At 37.6% G+C, this 21,987-nt stretch overlaps 1 protein-coding gene across 1 annotated transcript; it reads left to right on the top strand.

Annotated features, from left to right (window-relative positions):
- The first annotated feature begins 317 nt into the window (after window positions 1–317).
- Window positions 318–20,185, top strand: snx18a (sorting nexin 18a). The gene is made up of 2 exons (XM_081366059.1): window positions 318–2,190; window positions 18,491–20,185. Exons 1-2 carry the CDS (start codon window positions 720–722, stop codon window positions 18,742–18,744), a joined length of 1,725 nt encoding a protein of 574 aa, XP_081222185.1. The 5' UTR covers window positions 318–719; the 3' UTR covers window positions 18,745–20,185.
- Window positions 20,186–21,987: the final 1,802 nt, after the last annotated feature.

Below are 21,987 nucleotides of genomic sequence, written 5' to 3'. Positions count from 1 at the left end.
TAAACAACTGTCTCATTCTTGAATGAATCACCTGTTTGAACGAATCGTTTGAATGAGTGACTCAATGACTATAGCCTATAGACACACACACACACACACACACACACAACTGAACTCTTACATCACATCTGAAGTTAAGCTGCCTCCTGGTAGATTTAATTTAAGCCTCAATTTACACGTGGCTTTTCTGATAATTTAATGTAATATCCCACGTGATGGCGTAATTGCGTGTTGATGTAAAATAATCACTAAAACTGTTAATTGTATAGAATTGTTCAAAAGAGACGATTCGCGAAAATCAGAAGTCCTCACTATGTATTTGATTCGTGCTGCCTGGTGCTAAGCTCCGCCCTCGACTACCCGGACTGGCTGTGCTCTCCTCGGCGCTGTTGTACACTGCGGTCGGTGTGGGACGGGCGCGCAGCACAGCGACTGGGCTCTGGATGGTGAACTCCACGGATGAAGAAATTATCCTGCCTACTACTTTGGGAATTTTAAACACGACAGCTGACAGTCACGTTATCATTTAAGCGGTGTGAGGAGGACTCTGGAGATAACGTAGATACAGCTAGGGTTTACGGTTCCCGCAGCTGACGCGCAAGTTGTTGTCAGTCTCGCAGGTCAGTGAGTGAGTGAGTTTGGGTTGGAGTTAGCTAGCTGATACGCTAGCCTTAAACGATTTTAATTTCATCGAAGCTTGGATATATTTTGTGTGTGTCATGGCTCTGCGAGCGAGAGCTCTGTATGACTTCAATTCAGAAAACCCAGGGGAGATATCAGTGAAGGAGCACGAGATTGTAACTCTGTACAGCGAGCAGGACATTGAGGGCTGGCTGGAGGGGGCGAACAGTAGAGGGGATAGGGGGCTTCTCCCTGCGTCCTACGTCGAGGTATTGAGGAATGACACCGTCTCGTCTTTTAACAACAACTCTCGGTATGCCAACATTCCCACTGGTGGTTTTGACTTCAAAAACCAGACTCAAGAGAGCTACAACAGTGCACCAGCAGCACCCAGCTTCACAGCCTACCCTGCTCTACCTCAGCATCAACAACAACAACAACATGCAGGGACCCCAGCCAGTGATGATGATTGGGATGATGACTGGGACGATCACTCGTCCGTAGCTGATGAACCAGGGATTGTTGGTGGAGGATACAGGAATTATGAAGGTAACGGACCCTCTAGCTACAGCATCTCCACATCCTCCATGCCTAGAGGTGCACAGCAAGCCAAAAGTTCAGCCACGGTCAGCAGAAATCTGAACAGGTTCTCCACTTTTGTGAAGTCAGGCGGTGAGGCATTCGTCCTGGGGGAAGCATCCGGCTTTGTGAAGGATGGGGATAAAATCTGTGTGGTAATGGGTCAGTACGGTCCAGAGTGGCAGGAAAACCCTTACCCATTCACTTGCACTATTGATGATCCCACCAAGCAAACGAAATTCAAAGGCATGAAAAGTTACATTTCCTACAAGCTGACGGCGACCCACACGCAGAGTCAGGTCAACAGAAGATATAAGCATTTTGATTGGCTCTATGCACGGTTGGTGGAGAAATTTCCTGTCATTTCAGTGCCACACATCCCTGAAAAACAAGCCACCGGTCGCTTTGAAGAAGACTTCATTTCTAAAAGGAGAAGAGGGCTGTTGTGGTGGATGAATCATATGACCAGCCACCCTGTGCTGGCCCGGTGTGATGTTTTCCAGCACTTCCTCACCTGCTCCAGCACGGACGAAAAGTCTTGGAAGCAAGGGAAGAGAAAAGCAGAGAAGGATGAGATGGTCGGTGCTAATTTCTTTCTCACCATCAGCACTCCAGCAGCCCCTCTTGACCTGCAAGACGTCGAAAACAGGATTGATGGATTCAAGGCCTTCTCCAAGAAAATGGATGACAGCGTGATCCAAGTCAACGCCACGCTTAACGAGTTTGCGAGGAAGCAGATAGCCGGGTTCAAGAAAGAGTATCAAAAAGTGGGACAGTCTTTTAAGTATCTAAGTCAAGCATTTGAGATGGACCAGCAGTCATACTCGGTCGGTTTGAACCAAGCAATTGCGTACACGGGAGAAGCCTACGAAGCTATTGGAGACTACTTTGTGGAGCAGCCTAAACAAGACGTGGACCCTGTGATGGATTTGTTAGCCCTGTACCAAGGACACCTTACCAACTACCCTGATATCATCCATGTTCAGAAAGGTAATCATTTACTCATTTATTTGTATCATCATCTTTGAAATATGCATGAAACTGTGTTCAGCTAGATCAGTGGCCATTAAAGATAACAGGGTCATTTGCTCTCAGAAGTTTGCTTTGCTTGACTGGTTTGTTTGCACTGGAGTGCCACATGAGTTCACTGGCTTTCCTGGTTTCATCTGACTGCTGAGTCACATGGGGTGAGCTGTTGCTGACGTGCTGTGTGTGTTTTTCCTGTGGTCTGTAAATCAGCCACATACGATGACAAAGCCTGAAACTATTGACGTACTGAATTGTTTGGAAGGTTGACAGAGTTTCAGTACACATACAATCATTCAGTCAATTGTTGTGCATTGATTTGAGCATGGATGTTATTGTTACAAACAGTGGCACATTCTAGCTTAGTGACACATTTCTGACACTTAACAATTGATAATGTCCTTGATTGTGTATTATAAAACAAGTGTCATTTTATTTCAGATCAAAAGCATGTATGCATATACTTCATTTTACATCTGGAATCATGATTATCACGATGCTCCAGAATGCAAATAACACCCTCAGAGGATGTGGGAAGTGCAGCAATCACACATTCAGCTGTTTGCTTAACTGCTTGAATATGTATGACGCTCATTAACATTTGCAAATACATGTGAGACTTTAAGCTCTCAAATTCTAGGTTGAGATTATTTTTTTAGAGAGACTCCCTTTTTTTATGGAGCCACTAGCCTTATAATGTAGGTCTCGCATAGCTTGTAATGATCACTTGACCGGAATTTTTCAATCAAGACTTTTAGTTTAAGACAGGATTGCTTGTAATATTTCTTTTTTGTACCGTGTTCTCTAAATTTCACTGCAGTTACATCATGTACTCATGCAAAGTGTAGCCTAGTAGTCATCATGATTTAAAGGAAACGGTCAAACCCAGAGGCAAGACTTTGAAATGACTAAAAATGATCATATACACAACACAGTTCAAAAGTTTAGGACCAGTAAGAAATTAATACATTTATTCAGCAAGTAAGTGTGCATTAAATTGATCAAAAGTGACAGTAAAGACATTTATAATGTTATGAAAAATTTCTTCTTCTTTTTTTTGTACTTTCTATTCATCAAAGAAGCCTGAAAAAAAAATATCACAGTTTTCACAAAAATATTAAACAGCTATTTTCAACACTGATAAGAAATGTTAGCCTACTTGAGCAACAAATTAGCATTTTAGAATGACTTCTGAAGGATCATGTGACACTGAAGACTGGGGTAATGTCTGGGGCATTTATACACATTGTCTTGTTTTCAGAGAATGACTTGATGGATAGGCAACACTGAATTTTACAAGCTGTTTCAACAGTCCACCTTCTCGTAACCACAACATGAACAAATAGACTTTGTTAAAGCCCATAGAGATTGTCTATGAGCTGAGCTTGCAGGGTAGCAATGTACATTCATATGTCTGCCATTTCCTTATGGGAAAGTAGCTAATGTTTTGATCTTGTTGTTCACAACAAAATTTTAAAAGTAGCCTAAATTTAGATTTTTATAACTGTTGAATGTTCAAACCAGATGTTTAATGAGGTACAGACTGGTGCTGCAGACACACCACTGTCACTGTATTGTGCTTTGGAAAAATTGAAATGCTGTGTCGTACCTCCAGCAGAGAGGCCTCCGTCTGTGGCCGACCCAGCCGACTGTCTAGGACTGAGGTCACCTGCATCTGGCTGAAGCCCATATGCCATTCCTGAGCACTTACCAAAGGTGTAACGTATATTTAGCAAATTCTTATTGTCATTGTCACCATATAATTTTAGCATAGAAGAAACACCTATTATAGGTGTATGAGTGCTGCGAGAAATATTTTCTGCATTCTGTCTGTGGTTTTGCCCACAATGTCACAGTTAACTTATGCAACTGTGCGCAAAAGCATAAGATGGAACATCTACGGGTTCTGAAGAAACGATCATCCAGACTTCGAATGAGTCAATAGAAAACTATGAGCAAAGCTGTCCACTTTCCATCACCACTGTGACAGAGTAAATACTGACATGTTCTCCAATTACAATGTCTGATGATGGCAAACAAAAAGAGACATTCAAATCCCCCTGAGTAGGGGGTCATATTATAACCACTTCCTGTCTCATGATTTCCTCATAGACATTTAGACATCTTTCTTTCATCAGAAATAATGATAATTTCGGCTTTGAATTTGCGTCATAGCTGCATTTTGACAGTTTAGTTGTTAAAGTTTCATCATATTGTCATTTGCCATCTGTTTACCTACTCAGGATTTGTCACCCTCTTAATAATTTTCATGGTGAAATGAAAATCAATACCATAAAAACAACTGCACCTCAGAAATTATGCCTAAAATATTCTACAACCAACTAAACCACAACTTCTCACAACTTATTCTCAGTAAACAACAGATGAAAGCTTATGATTTGCGTTCACCTGTGTAATTCAACGTAATGCATTTGCTGTTTTCTTTTCTTCTTTTTTTTTTGTAAGATGATCAAATTTCAAGGCCATCATAATGTCCACAGGGATAAATAAAAAGTCTGCTGTGTTTTTGATAAAATGCACATGAGCACAGCATGTATTGATTTGTGTCACTATAGCCCCCATTAGCGATGGAAGTGAAGAGCCATTAGTGAACATACTGACGTCGGTGTAAATGGGACCCTTTTTTCCATCGCTTTTCAGTGATATGCATTGAAACATGTTGAAGTATATGTGGTTCTTATGACAATGAGAGGAAACAATGACTCAAATGTGATGTGGTTGGTTAGCTGGGGAAGTTAGCACTTTGCTTAAACCTTTAACCAACCACTGAATGGCTATCTAAAGTCTTTCACTTGTTTGACACATTTCCAGCATTTATTGTTAGAGACATATCTAACGTTATCTCTAGTCATTCGAGGGGAAGTCTGAAAAGACCTCTTTTAATGTGGTTCAACTTATGTTTTCTCTCTCCTGTGAAACAAGATTTGAGATGTCCTGTAGTGTGCTATATTCCAAGTCTTCTGAAGCCAAAAGATAGATTAGAGAAGAGTTGTGCGCATTCTGCACATCACCCCCCCCCCCCCCCCGACAAGTGAGTTTTGAATGTATCTTCCAAAAGTATTTTTAATCTTACTTCAACTCCATGTTTATTTTAGGTTGAAGTTTCTTAAGTTTTTGTCTGATACACTTTGTGACCTGTGTACAAGTATAATTTGGGCAGTCCAATCGAGTCACACTTTCCTCAGATAATTTTCTTAAAACCGAAAATGATGCCATTATCTACCCACCCTTTTTTTCTGTGGAATACAAAAGGAGTAGGCTAATTGTCTATCTCTTTTTCATACTACAAAAAATCATGGTGAGCACCATTCAAAAGTAGCTTATCTCTTATACTTATCTCTTAGTCTCTTATGCTCACCAAGGCTGCATTTATTTGATCAGGAACCTAGTAAAACAGTAATATTATTACAATTTACAATAACTATTTTCTATTTTAATATATTTTAAAATGTAGCCTAGCTAATTTATTCCTGTGAAGGCAAAACTGATGGCAAATCTGTCATATGATCCTTCAGAAATCATTCTAAATATGCTGTTTTGAAATCATTTCGTACTATTTTCATTGTTGAAAACAGTTGTGCTGCTTTTTATTTTTGTTGAAATCAGGATAGTAAATTTTTTATTTTGATGAATAGAAAGTTCAGAAGAACTGTATTTATTTCAAATTGTAACAATTTAAAAGTATTTTCTGTCACTTTTGATACATTTAAAGGGGTCATGAACTGAGAAATCAAATTTTCCTTGAGGTTACTTTTGACATAGAAGAGGTCATCATATTATAAGTATCCTGAATGTTTCAGAATTGAAAACTTCCTTGTTAGTCCAAAATCAGCTTTTATTGTTACCAGGCATAGCGAACGACTCGCCCTGGACTGTGCCTCTTTATGACGTAATAAGGTAGTGAATGACCGCCTCTGCAGAAGAAAATCAACTTAGGCCCCGCCCACTGGCGTTAGTGAGATAAGGACGAGAGAAGAGCTCAGGGTCACTCACTGGCCTAAAAATAACTTATACCTTCCAAAGGATCCTAATGCTAGGAATGTGGATATTTATTTTCAACCACGTGAATGTCTCAGTTGAACATTATTTATTCGTATTCGGTACATTTCACTGGATTCTTTGGTAAATCAGTCAGCAAACTCGGCGCAGGCTTTTACGATATGAACTTGACTGTATTGCCACAACCGTGTTAATTCTAATGCCTGATCTGTGACCAGTCATTTCTGATGTAATGATTCACGTAGCTACAGTCAGATGTTCTTTGTCCTGTCAGTAAATCAAACCAGTGACTAAATGGTCAACTTCACATTGTTTCTCTTAGTAGGGTGTTAAAGGAGAACTCCGGTCAATTTTAACATTGAGCTAATTTTTTTGTAAATGTGGAGTGCTGTCAGTACAGAGAACAACGACAAAAATCGGTGTTGCCTACACCGTGTTATCCTCTTTTTAAAATTTGCACCCTGTTGACTTAAATGGGGCAAGTTTTAAACCTGCTTTTAGCCTCTTAACATCCTTGATGTGTCATTACAAGTGCCCAGCCATTGTGAGTGATTCCTTCAGAGTGAACGCGGTGAATCTGACTGCAGTAGATGTGAAAGATATGAATAAAAATGATGTTAATTCAGCCAGCGCACATAGCCTACCTGTATTTTCTTCCTGTTTTCGGTCGAAGTCCACAGTAGTCGATTGTCGAGTTCACGCGCATAGGTTATCACGCAAGTGAACTCGACAATCGACTACTGTGGACTTCGACCGAAAACAGGATTTAAAAAGAGGATAACACGTTGTAGGCAACAACGTGTTTGTCGTTGTTCTCTGTACTGACAGCTCTCCAAATTTACAAAAAAATGAGCTCAATGTTAAAATTGACCGGAGTTCTCCTTTAATTATCTGCTATTTAAACTGATTGACTTATATATAGAAAGCGATCAAAGAACGCTCAGTTTACAATAGCTGTAGCTTTCAATCAAACGGCGCATGTTTATCAGTGACTGAGTTCTTGACTCGCGCCAAAACTCCCGTAATAATCAACGAATCTCTTATTTGCTTTGTGTTTGCACTGATAGTTATGATGAAAGCATTCATTAGTGTGCAGAAATCGAGTTGCAACGACGAGATCGCTGCATACATGTCTGTGATCAGCTATGCTCATCACTGCAACCTTTCAGGCCATCCTTAAAAATATTCTTGTTTGCCGTAACCCGACCGACCCTGTCAATTTAGTACCGACCCAATTATTTATTTATTTTCCCTTTTAGTCCGACCGACTTGCCGGTTGTAAACTTGCGTTAAGACCGACCAATTTTTTTTTAACTCTTCAAACAACTAATACAAATGCAATAAAATAATATTAGTTATTAAGTATTGTGAATATAAATTGCTTAGACATACATACAAACATAAGCTACGTTCTTTCTTTTAAATAAAAACTCGTGGCGCGTCATTATGTTTACACCAGGTTTAAGCATTTCACACGGCCTGCAGGCTAAGATCGCTCCGTTTCATTCACTGTCAATGGTTCGCGCTTGGTAATGATGGCTGCGGCTTTACTCTAAAGATTATTTAATTTTTATATGTTGTTGATTATGGTTTATTAAAAAATAAACATGTGAAAGCGTGTTATATAGGCTACATGTCATGTTTTAGTCAGTAATGACGACGCTACTGCAACACGCATCGCCGCAGATGAGAAGCTAAGCATCAACGTGCTATCGCAAATCAAAGTGAAAGTAAGTCGCAGACGCTTAACACACGATCATCTTCATTAAATGTAAAGAAACGAAATGATCTTACCAGGGCTGTTTCCGCTTTCTCTTATTGCGGGCTTTGATTCAGAAATTTTAGCTGTTGACCAATAAAATAATAACTGTTGCTTTCGGTGCACTGCATTAAATCTGCATATAGCGGGAATTAAAGATCGGTTATATCCGCAAAATAACAACAACACACATCTATGTAACCAGGTGTAAATAATTGAATCGTTTTGATCAATCAGATTGCAATCCGATCTGAGAAAACGCAAAGTGGCCTGGTGTAAACAGCCCCTAGACATCGGTGAAAAATGTTCTCTCAAGACCCCCCGACCCCGATTTTTTTTTATTATTAAAAAAATATACTTTTTTATATTATTTTTTATATATATAAAAAAATATAGACCTACCTACCGACCCTTTTTTTCTTTTTTTTTGCTGTTACAGCAAACCAAAATATTTTTAAGGATGGCCTCATGCCACGATATAAATGTAATGCCATAGATCTAATTGCATTGCTATAATTATCAGTAGTAATAAACAGTAGTTAACATTCAGAGCTGTAATAGTAAAAACATGCTAAAAGTTTTCGAGAGAGTAAAACATGTAATACTAGCTATTTCGTATGAAAAGCTTTTAGCCAATCACAGCAGTGGGCGTTTAAACTGAAGTCTCACAGCAGACACGCCCCTTCAAACAGAGCGTTCAAATCAGAGGCTAAAATCAGGCTAGGAAAAATGCCTTTTATTTCTAAATTATGACCATTTTTGAAGTAAAAATCATACTAACATTATAAGTGCACCCCAGGAAACATTATGAAACAATAAAACAATGCAGTTCATGACCCCTTTAATTCATCCATGCTAAATAAAAATATTAATTTTGCAGCAGTTCTGCAATATTTTCTTTTTTTTCACTGAAGGAAGAAAAAAATACAGGGTTGGGAATTGCATGAGGGTGAGTAACTGATGACAAAATATTAAAGGAGAACTCCGGTCAATTTTAACATTGAGCTCATTTTTTTGTAAATATGGAGTGCTGTCAATACAGAGAACAACGACAAAAATTGGTGTTGCCTACACCATGTTATCCTCTTTTTAAAATTTGCACCCTGTTGACTTCAGTGGGGCAAGTTTTAAACCTGCTTTTAGCCTCTTAACATCCTTGATGTGTCATTACAAGTGCACAGCTAATGTGAGTGATTCCTTCAGAGTGATCACGGGTGAATCTGACTGCAGTAGATGTGAAAGATATTAATAAAAATGATGTTATTTCAGCCAGCGCACATACCTGTATTTACATCCTGTTTTCGGTCGAAGTCCATAGTAATCGATTGTCGAGTTCACACGCATAGGTTTAGTTACCTATGATCACGCGCGTGAACTCGACAATCGATTACTATGGACTTCGACCGAAAACAGGATGTAAATACAGGTATGTGCGCTGGCTGAAATAACATCATTTTTATTAATATCTTTCACATCTACTGCAGTCAGATTCACCGCGTTCACTCTGAAGGAATCACTCACATTAGCTGTGCACTTGTAATGACACATCAAGGATGTTAAGAGGCTAAAAGCAGGTTTAAAACTTGCCCCATTGAAGTCAACAGGGTGCAAATTTTAAAAAGAGGATAACATGGTGTAGGCAACACCGATTTTTGTCGTTGTTCTCTGTACTGACAGCACTCCACATTTACAAAAAATGAGCTCAATGTTAAAATTGACCGGAGTTCTCCTTTAATGTTTGAGTGAATATCTCTAGCCATCAGTCATGACCGAAAGTGCCTAATTGCTACTTTAAGTCTTCACTGTCACTGCTGTTTATCAGGGAAGATGATTATTAGAGTAATAAAATTCAGCCACCATAGAAGACACAGCAGCTTCTGAAATGGGCTGAAAGCTGAAATTCATTGGTCTCCATTTAGGTGCTGAAGTACTAGCAAATGTCTTGTAATTCACAGCGGGTGACTTTTGTATTTTCCTTAATGCCCATGAATCTAATGGTGCCGTTACAAAGCAAATTGGACGTTCACTCACGTTGTCACTTTTGCCTGCGATCTGCATTTTCATTTTCATTTGTTTAAAAAGCCAAATCATTTGATCTGCCACCTATGTTATCATCAGATCAAAGTCCCATGCAAAAAGTCATGATCCAGATCTGTGTAATATGTTCGGGGTGTCAGCAGGGGACTTGTGTTCTCTAGTTTCAGTTCACTGGCAGGACTGCATGTGTTGTGTAATAGGATATATTACGTAATGCCTGAAGAGGTTGTGCTGCAGCAAGCTTTATAGGGGCTCAGTTGAGCGCAGATTCCCACATGTGTCTTCACCTTTTTCAGACCATTTTTGTACATATGGTTTGCCATATGTGGTTTTCTAATGTTGTAAAACTCTCTTTGTTTGATGTTCGATAGCTTCAAAAATGCGCAGTGATCACTTGATGAAAATACATTTTAGTGGAAGTTGTGCAGCGCCAATCTGCCATGTACATAAAATTATAATGAGAACACTATAGAATGTTGTGAATTCTTTATGCTTTAGTTGCCCGTGTTTCAGCACGTTGTTATGGAAAGAGCGCATCCACAATGGGAGTAACAATTTCTGGCTAGCACTTAGCTAGTTCAAGTTCGCTTGCATTTGTGTCCTTTTGTGCAAATACAAGTTGTAATGTTCCATTTATGTTATGTATCTAGAACATCTGATTAATCTCATATAGGATGCGTCATATAGAACAGGCTTCAGTTTATTGGTGTTCATTCAATCTTCAGCTTCACCTCATGCAGCTCCTATTCCTTTTCCATTTTCATTCAGTTTCAATTTTCACTTTATTGTTGGAATCTCTTCTAAAAAATGTCTCGCATCCCACAGCGTCTACTGTCCCACATCAATACACTTCAAATTATTAACACAATACAATTACCACCACTTGATACAAAAACCATATATAAGTATGTAAATACACAACTAGCTGCAGTGCATCAATTTAGTCCTTTCTTTTTTTCAGAATCCTGAGGCCTACTTAGACCCTCAATTCTGATTTATTAATTTACATTTACATTTAATCATTTAGCAGACACTTTTATCCAAAGCGACTTACAAATGAGGAGAGCAATAGAAGCAATTAAACTAACAATAGGACAACAATATGCAAGTGCTGTGACCCTTCCCAGCTTATTCTAAGGCATACGTAACCTTTTAAAAAAAATAGATGTAGAGTAGAAGAGAAAATAAAATAAAATAAAGTGTTAGTATTAATGAATCAAGTGTTGCCAAAAAAGACTGATCATTATAGCATATGCTACTCTAATAGATGTTTCTTTTTCAAAAACATGCATTATTAATAATCTAGCAGTGGTATTTTTCATATTTTCATATTTGGATAGACATGTTTGCATGTCATTTTTTTAAAATATTTTTTTATTAACATTATCACCATGATGGACATGCTCCCTGTATGTTTACAACATTAGATTTTTTTCCTTAAGAAAAATTAACTTGTAGCTACTGTACCTGATATTTATCCAAATGAATCGATATTGAATCTAGATCAGAATCAACTCACAAGCTTATGTCATTATACCATGTAAAGATTGTTTTTTGTCACTAAACTTTATGAAATTCTGTTTAGTTAATAAATGTTTTGACAATCACAATAACAACCCACACCCCCTACAAAATTCTCTCTCCAAGCTGAACTCAAAAGATAGCAGCCCTATTTATTAGGCTGCTGTCACTTTTTACGACCTCATCCACAGATCTAATATACAGGCACGTCCAGTTTTCTCCCTACTGGTTACGATCACTTAAGACATAACCGACTGTTTGTTTATGTAAACCTTGTGTGTATGTGACAGTTTAGGCGCAATAAGACGCAAAAGATAACTTAGTTTAGTACTCACAAGCCAGGCTTTTAGTGTGTGCACGGTTCAGGTGTAGGGGCTCAGAAAAGCTTGTCAGAACAGCCTGAAAATAGAATGTTTAACTGGCAAGGCTTTAAAATGCATGCAGATAATAAACTTTCGTAATTGTCTATAACTGCAATGTCACGTGAGAGTAACCCTACCTCTGCATTAACGTGATGTGAATGTACATCGCGTTGTACCTATGTTGGGACGGAGGCGCCAGAACAGCAACTGATTAAATGTGCACTGTAGCAGGATACTACGTTATTTCTTCAAAAGCAGATCGTGGAGACATTTTAATCATTCACGGTCAAAAATCGTGATATCATGCACCCCTGGTTCCAACACTTTTGATTTTCTGCCCGATATATTAACGCATGGACCAGCTGTTTTAGCATTCTGTCATTGAGTGACTTCGCCAATTCCCGTAAGTTTTTGTTTTGCAATTAAACGACTGATTCAAAAATTTCTCGCAACGTTTAGTCGACAATGAGAGGGCAGCCCTAAAATATGATGTTCACACAAGCAAAGGCGTTCTGGCTTTTACCATGAAGAGACCATTCACACATCAGCACCAAAATACACGCTGATACGCTGAAAAATCAGCGAGTATATGCACATAAAAAAACTTTTAAAAAGCTGAGCTTACTGTAAACAGTGCGGAGTAATCGCATCATCTCAATAAAAACTTTATGATTGGCCCAAAGCAGACTTCTTTTGACCTCGTACGTACTCATACCAGTAATCTTCATTCTTTGTTCACACACAGCATCTTACCGGTAATTTACTGGTAATGTTACAACTTCTCATCTTGGTAATTTGGCAGAACCGATTTAACTTTGAATAATAACTTTGAGGTAATTATAGAGGTGATGCAGTTTTGTGATATACTGTGGTGTTTTGTATAGTCAAAGGTGCATATAACAATCTGTGTGGGGTAAAGCTAAATAAAATAAAAAATACAAATACAAACAAAATGCTAAATAAAATTGTGAAATTGAAAAAATAAATGACAAAATATAAAAACTAGTGACATTTTCAAGACTAAAATAACCCTACTCTAATTAACAGATTCTGCACACATTTTTCCAGTTCAAGCTTGTCTCAAATGCAGCACAAATAAAGGTATAGCGTCTGTAACAAGGTGTATTAGTTCAGATGTTCACACATGATGTCTTAAAGGATAACTGTCGCCAAAATGCAACCTAGGGTCTTTTTGTTAATCTACCCGAGGCAAACTTTCGTTTAAAAGCATAATTAGAATAGAAACGCCACTTTTAAGTTTGACCGTATTTTCGTTTCGGTCAAATTGCCTTTTGAATGGGAGTGCTTGGGGCACTACTATGATAGCATCAAAAATAGCTATTTTTTAAAACACTAAGAAGGCCGCCGGCATTTTGACAGTCAAAAATAGTCGATCTCCGAATGCAACGTAACAGGGAGGAGAGTAAAGATGGAAAGCTCCTAAAGCTTAGTTCCATATAAATTCATGGATAATTTGTTGTTAGTGAAAATCAATATTGACCTTGTATTTAAAAAAGGATGCTCATTTAAGAAGCAATACTAAAATTCAGAGTCCGTTCATTCACATTCGGGGATCGACTATTTTTGACTGTCAAAATGCCGGCGGACACAGCTACAGTGAGTTGTTCAAAATCTTTCATTTTAGTAAACTCTTTGTACACAGACAATTTTCTCAATGCTCAAGTTCATGTGTAGAGCCCCTGGTGATACTTCGAGCAAAGTTTCATGTTGTGTCGAGCCTTCTTAGTGTTTTAAAAAATAGCTATTTTTGATGCTATCATAGTAGTGCCCCAAGCACTCCCATTCAAAAGGCAATTTGACCGAAAACGAAAATACGGTCAAACTTAAAAGTGGCGTTTCCATTCTAATTATGCTTTTAAACGAAAGTTTGCCTCAGGTAGATTAACAAAAAGACCCTGTTGCATTTTGGCGACAGTTATCCTTTAACGGTAATTTACCAGTAAAGACGTAGGCCTATGTGTGAAAGGGGTATGTGTCTTGTTTTCTGTTGGTTGTATATGAGATTAAAAATGTATATATATTAACGTCAGAAATTAAATTTCACCCTATTTTGTAAACGCATGTTATTGATCTTATTTAGTGATTTATCAATGAGTGGCGCAGACGCGCAGTTTCATTTACCACACACACACACACACACACACACTGAAGCACACGTGACGCTCGCAGTGTTTTTCAGCTTCTGCAGTCTCACTATATGAGAACATGAATGCATTTCCAGAGCCGCTCTGAGAGTCTCTGAAGTTCATCAGCAGTTTCATTTAAGAAAAACTATCTTCATATCATTAGCACACTGAAACTCAGAGGTCATCACCACAAAAAAAAGTTCGATTTAACTTGATAATAAATTACTGTTGTACAGTAGAATTTAGATATCTCAATTTAGTGATAACACTAACAAAAATATTTTTTAAGGAATAATCACACTTTTTCTTCCATGTTGTAAATTTAACAGTATAAAGCTCAGTTGTGCCACATGTTGTTTGACAAAGTGTGGGTTTCACTTTATTTTGATGGTCCCTTTAACACATTCTGTTGTCTATAAGTAACATTGCACCTACATGTCTACTAACTCTCATTAGAGTATTAGTAGAGTATGAGTATTAGTAGACTAGTAGGGTTAGAGTTAGAATAAGTTGACATGTAGTTGCAAAGTTACTTATAGTCAGTAGAGTGTCTGTTGGAGGAGCATCACAATAAAGACTTAGCAGATATTAAGCAGATATTCCACTAATACTCTAGTGAGAGTTAGTTTACATGTAGCTGCAGAGTTACTCTGGTTCTCTCTCTGGTTCTGTGTAAATACTCATTGCTGTGTAAATACGGATTTAAAACACTTTCTGTTGTATAGCCTGTATGTCAGGAAATGTCAAAGGGAACAAACTTTGTCCGTGGCAAAAAACAACACAGTCCAATGTAAATAATGTCTGCAAGTGAGTGTAGTGCTGAGACTCAGTCAGATGATGATGGAAAAAATGCCTTACGTTCTATTCAAAGTAACGGTAACATAATTAGTGATGAGATCAAGCAACGTCGTTCCCCTACACGGGCTGTCTGAAATCGGTCTCACTTGCCTGCTGTTTTTCATCACTGACCTGCATCTTTTCTTCCTTGAATGCACTTTGTCTTTATCTTGTGTGCTCTTTTGAACTGCATTTGTGAGAGTCGGTGTGTTGGTGGGAGCGTGTGTGTGTGTGTGTGTGTGTTTGAGGAATTTCGGTGATCTGGGTTACTCTCAAGCGAAGGCTTCTTTGGCCAGAAGGCAGATAGTGTGGAGTTTGGGGGGGATGGGACGATGGGAATGTCTTGCATGTTTCTCTTCATGAGGAGGGAATTCAGCCATCTGTGCTCAATACTTCACTGATACACTCAAGGCTTTCAGAGAGAGGATAATAATGTCATGAGATCTGAACTAATACATCTTGTTACAGACTCTGTACCTTTATTTGTGCTGCATTTGAGACAAGCTTGAACTGGAAAAATCTGTGGGTATGAGTAGGGTTATTTTTGTCTTGAAAAGTTTTTATAGTTTTTATATTTTGTCTTTGTCTTTTCTTTTTTTTCCAATTTCACAATTTTCTTTTGTATTTTGTGTGTATTTTTTATTATTATTTTATTTAGCTTTACCCCACACAGATTGTTATATGCACCTTTGACTATACAAAACACCACAGTATATCACAAAACTGCATCACCTCTATAATTACCTTCAAATTTCTTATTCAAGGTTTTTATTTTTCAAGCACTCAACGATTCCTGGTAAACTTAGCAATAAATTGTAACGGCTATCAGCATTTCTGGTTCAGCTGCACTGACTGGATGCAGTTACTGATGCTCAAACATCAGCCTTGTTTGACTCTTAGTGTTTATTCCTATTGTATAATGGACATTTATAGTTTCGATTCAGTCTCTATTTTTATTTTTTTTTTGGTAAACTCACATTTTTATTTTTATGTTAGTTTCATCTCTAGTTATTGTCTTAGTATTTATTTTTTATTTATTTTTGAATACATGTCATCTCTGTCATCTTTACCACACACTACCGTTTAAAAGTTTGGGGTCAGTAAAATTTTTTACAAATGTATAGGCTGCATTTATATGATCAAAAATACAGTAAAACGACTTCCTTGGGGTTAGAAGTTCATTTCTTTTGTCCTAAGGTGGAAGATGCTGTGTAATGACCATGACTGTTATTATGTAAAGTCACTCAATGTGACACTTTAATAGAGGTCATTCTTGTTTCCTGACATTGTAATATGAATCAGGTTGCTGGGGAAAGCAATTTCTTTGACGTTCACTGACATTGTTGAAAGTTTTATTATAGTCAGTTGATTGGTCCATCGTGGCATTCTGATGTCAAATATTTTTGGAATGAAATCGGCAATCTGCATAGCTGAGCTTGTTTTTACATCTCTTGTATCATATCTCTCTTTTATGGTAATGTGACCTTATCACCCTGTGTAGGTTTGATATGATAAAATGATTGACTGTGTGACTGTCACTGTACATTTATTATATATGCTAGTGATGATCCCTTCCTTTTTTTTCTGAAACTTTTCCATTAAGATAAAAGCAGCCCTGTCTATCGCTGACGCTGATAAAGCAAAAATTTGACCATTCTGGCACAACCGTACAGACTACAGAGGAAAATGTGATTTTACTGCATTTTAACTTCCACGTTCTATGAGCTTGCAAGACTTTTGCAACAATGGCCACATATCTCATTGCTCATTCACTTTACTTCCTCTTGTAGACAAAAGCTCCAGATCAAAAGATAATCAACATTCATTTCAAACAAACATTCAGAAGCATCAGCTGTAGTGAAATCAATTTTATTTTGTCTTTGATCGGAGCATGATGGCCGTACATGGCTATAGCTTAAAGCAGGGGTTCCCAATTCCAGTCCTCGCGCCTCTCCGCTCTTCACATTTTGTATGTCTCTCTTATCTGGCACGCTCAGTTGAGGGGTGGGTTCCATTCGACCATATGTGCTCTGCGAAGTGGACTTAAAAGGGTATTTCGCCATCTTAGGGAGATTCCACACTCAAAAAATGAATTTTTGCCTCCTGTTAAATTTAATTAATTAAAATAAGCAAAAGTAACACAATTGTTTAATATTTTGTCACAAATTAATTTAATTGTGTTCAATCAACCTAAGATATTTAAAACTGAAGTTTACTTAATTTGTGTGAAAACTACATGAATCCTTTTTGTTGACAACTAACTGGGCAGTGGATCTGTAGTTCCCAGCATGCTTTGCAAGGGACTGCATTAGGAGGGTCAATTTAGGGATTAAAGTGATATTTTATGTGTTTTTCTGTAAATGGAAAGATGTTGTTGTTAGTGTTTAATATGCAGTTATGTTAGAAGCTTAGAGGACTTTCTGTAATGTTTTTGAATTTATGCAGAAGAGTGGCGATTGTGTTTAGATTAGGGCTGTGGGCACTCAGTATACACATGCATTAAACCTCATTCGCAGACCTGCTTAAGTAATATTCAATATTACTCTGTAAAAAGTGGTTTTAATTCAATTGAACACTAGTAGCTTCTATCATTGGAAATAACTGTAGAGTCATATTAGCTAAAATTATAATGTTGGCGTCATTAGTTCATCAGCTCATTAGTACAGACTACAAGACTTGAATTGGGTGTGTTTGAGGGAGACATCCAAAATGTGCTTTGGTGGGGGTTCCCAGGACAGGTTTGAGAACCACTGGCTAAAGCAAAGACATATCCCAAATTCACAAGCAATTGCTGAAGTAAACAATCTGTAATAAAATAAGCAGCAAATTACAAGCAATAGGGCAAATAAACACAATAGAACAAAGTTAAATATTGCGTTTAAGTTTTTCAGGTCGGTCTGTTCAAGTAAGAAATACAACAACAAAAAAAGTCATATATTTCATATATATAAACCTGCATAGTCAATATGCTGCTGTCACTTTAATAGGACAGTATGCACAGATCCAGTATACTGACACATACATTTTATACTGATACGTTTGATTTTGTCTCAACAGACTGTTTACGTGAATACTCACCAAGGCAGCATTTTGGCACATAAGTGTGTGTATTTGACATTTCAAATGCAATAAGTCACACAAGAGAACTTCATTTGAGTTCTCTCACACACTGAGGCGGCTTTCAGACCTGGCGTTGGCATACCAGTACTGGATTCAGTTTTCTTGCATGGTTTGTTGTGCTTTTAATAACTCATGAAGTCCATTCCGCTCTTTATTTTCTCATTCACTGATGTTTCATTAGCCCTCTAAAGTATATTTACTCCTCACCTCCATTGACGTGCTCTTGCACCTCCCCACACCTTGAAAACCCATATGTTCGCCTATGATTTATACATCAAAATAGTAATAATTGTATCATAAAAGTGACATCCTGGTCATGCCATATTGCTCTTTTCAAAACAACAGCCACATTCATGCAGAAGAACAGACGAGTCTAACCTGTTGAGCTATTCGTCATAACTTCTCTCTTGACTGAATCTGAGTCAATATTTAGTCTCATCCTGGTTCTGCTTTCTACACAGGTGCTCTGACGAAGGTGAAGGAAAGCCAGAAGCACGTAGAGGAAGGAAAGATGGAAAGCCTGCAGGCAGACGGCATCAGGGAACGCTGCAACATCATCTCTTTTGCCACGCTGGCTGAGATCCAACACTTCCACCAGACTCGAGTGCGGGACTTCAAGTCCCAGATGCAGCATTACCTCCAGCAGCAGATCAGCTTCTTCCAGAAGATCACAGGCAAGCTAGAGGAGGCGCTTCAGAAGTATGACAATGCCTAAATGAACCACGTTTCAATTGGACTGACAGAGCTTTACCTTGCCCGGCAGAGAGCCTGGTGAGGGTTAGCCAGCCCCTAGCAATATATGACAAACAAAGAGTCTAAAATTTATGAAATCTATCCCCATACAATGAGTGTCCATTAGAAGGAACTAAAACTTTTTTGGGGAAAGTCTTTGGTGAGATGGCGATAATAAACGTCTAGTCTGGACTGTGTTTTCCAATGTGAAACTGATGAGGAGGACAGAGACACGCAGGACATAGTCACAGAGAACATGGAATATCTTTGATCCTGCTACTAATGTCATATTTTAAACAGTGTTCTTTACACAGACGAATAAAATATTAATATGACTTGAGGGGCTCGTGTGGCTCCTCTCTGCCACCTTTTAAACACTCGAGACCCTCTTAGCCATTCTTAGATGTTTACAGACCTTACAGAGCCGCTGTCATCACTGTTGTGCCTTTCGATCTCGTCTTGTTGGTATTTTTATAATTTCTTAAAAAGATCTATATATTATTCTTATTATGAAATTTGTTTTTACAAAGTTTGATGTTATTATCTTAATTATGTTATCTTAAAAGTCACCCATGCTTAAAATGGCAGGACGAAGGAGTAGCTGGCTCATGTTTTGAGATAAGTGTGGGAGTCACAATGCTCTAATTTCATATCCCGTCTGATTTATTCCCCCAACTCCTCAAGATATTTTGGGTCCAATGCAGAACAGAATGTGCATTTGGGGGAAAACCGTAGTCGTAGACAATTGAGCAGGCAAGCACCTAAAAACAATTTCAAATGTGACGTAAACAGGAAGCACAGCACACTCAGGATAACATGAGTTCATTTTGGACACTTCTGCCTACCATTTTTTTTTTTTTGGTTTATGACATTTCTCAAAAGAAAGAGAATCCAGTTTATTTTCTACTACAGATTTCTACTTATGAACCACACCTAGATGTTCTGAAATATTAAAGATTCCAAATAAATTGTTCACCTAACTGCTTGTTGCATTGTATATATTTTGAGGTTGGCACATTCAAACACCACATTGAACATTTTTTGATCTACTGAAAGTAGTTATAAATAATCAATGGCAACAAGTTGTCTGTTTGCTGTTACTTGTCTTGATCATATCCTGTGCAGACGTAGTGAAAAAGAGAACAGATGGAAATAGAAACTTAAAAGGGCTGCACGATATTGACGTAAAATGCAGTAAAATTTTAAATAATGCGATATTCGATATGCGATACAAGACTGTGTAAAATCAACTTGAATTATATTTAAATATATTTAAAAACTGAAAATGATATAACCAATAAATGGTTCATGTTCTTTCCGTGAAAAGAAAGCATCACTACAACTTCTGAAAGTGAACAGCAGCATTTTTTTCATTACATAAAAAGTAATGTCACAAATTTAAAATGTCATTTTAACCTCAATGTAAACAAACAAAAAAAGCTATTTAAATACCAGCAACTCTTTGCTCAAATTGGTAATATACAGTTATATCAACCTGAATCCTTAACATCAAGAACATCCAGGTAAACGAAAACACATAACTAAACTAGGAGTGGATGATTTTTTTTTTTTTTTTTTTTTTTTTATTATCTTAGTTATTAAAAATAAGAACAAATGGGTTTGCAAAATTACAAACAACAGGACAAACACAATAAAACAAAGATACAAATTAAATAAACAGTGCTTTACATTTTTCAGGTAGGCCAACATTAGATAGACATTCGATTTTTAAGAAACAATACCGAAAATGTATAATCAAATGTAAAAATAAAACACTGCAGTCTTCAAATGAATTAAATATACACTGATTCATATTAAAGCTATAAAATGTATTCATTTAAGAGCAGTAAGCGATTTATTTTCTTTGTTTCTTTTGTTGTTTGACAGACAGCAGGAGGTATACTGTATTAGGCTGCTGTCACTTTAAGACCTAATGCACGGATCCTATTGACACACATCGGATTTCTTTCCCATTTGTTTACGTTCACTTAATACATACAGACTGTGTTTGCATGAATACTCGCCCAGACAGCCATTATGACAACTGTGACCATTCAACTGCAATAAGCCGCAAAAGAGAACTGAATTCGCAATCACGCGCTGTCCAAGAGGCGGATTTCTATGCGAGCGCTTCGGGTGTGCTTCAGTGTTGACCTAAAATTGACTGTAGCCTATTAAAATCATTCAGATTTGCGATATTTCGATATATCGTGCAGCCCTAATTCATTTTCATTCTTTACATTTGTTGTTTTTTTCAGTATATATAACCAATATTGATGCAGTATTAGTACAACTATAATTGTTGTGCTGAAGGGAAGAGGAAATCTTTTAAGCGTCTTGTTACTAGTGTTGAAGCATGAAAAATGTGAAAGTGGATGCAGATGTAAATTTGTCAATACTTGTGAAATATATCAACCCTATATTTTCACATTGTACATGATAAAAACAGACACTTGTGATTGTTCATTTGCATCAGCAATAAAAACATTTCGAATCTTGTTTCCCACGACAAACACTTGTTATGTCCTAAGGAATAAGATTTTTACCATATCTACATTGTTTACAATCTCTATAGGATATGGGCATTTCATGAACTTTCAAGTAGTGACTGCTTTAAAACTAGTTAAAATAATGTAAACAAAATCTTTTTAATTCTTATATTATGCAGGCTATATTTATGACCTATGTTGAGTTAAATGTATAAATAAAAATGATATACAAAATATTATTTCATATTTATAATGTAATATAAAATACACTTATTCTTACATGTATAAATAAATTTGAACCTAAAATCTAAGGTACTGGGCATTATTTACCGTCTTCTACCCATTTTATGCTGTTTCGAATATCAGTCGGTAACAATACGTATGGGGATTGCTGTCAGTCAACAGTGATTTTTGGGTTTGTGTTGTGGGTAATGAGAGGAGTGTTCACTGTGAATGGTGACAAATGCCTTTTTCAAGGCCAAGCCGTGGGAACGCAGCCTGTTTGCCAGACCTGCCTGCTCTTCTAGTTGGCCCGGCACAGCCGCTTTCCTCAGCGCTGGCTGTAAACACTGAAGCGCACTCTGCTTTCAGCGGGACGGGTCTCCGGGAGGTGTGCCAAACAAGTCTCCTACTGCCAGCCATGGGCTATCCTGTCTTAAAGACCTCACTTTACTGGAGGTTTTTGAGATTTCCAAGATAAAAACAGCATATTGATTCAAAACATCTCTATCAGACTA

This window comes from Scardinius erythrophthalmus, assembly GCF_964197995.2.
Source record: "Scardinius erythrophthalmus genome assembly, chromosome: 5".
In the NCBI taxonomy this organism is placed as follows: domain Eukaryota; kingdom Metazoa; phylum Chordata; class Actinopteri; order Cypriniformes; family Leuciscidae; genus Scardinius; species Scardinius erythrophthalmus.
Note: the sequence above shows the minus strand (reverse complement) of the source record. Positions and strands in the feature narration are given on the sequence as shown.

What these genes read in the sequence shown, in the direction of transcription:
- snx18a (XM_081366059.1), top strand. Translation starts at nt 720, where the DNA reads ATGGCTCTGCGAGCGAGAGCTCTGTATGACTTCAATTCAGAAAACCCA. An exon ending in TATCATCCATGTTCAGAAAG is followed by an intron (nt 2,191 to 18,490) that starts GTAATCATTTAC and finishes CTTTCTACACAG; the next exon opens with GTGCTCTGACGAAGGTGAAG.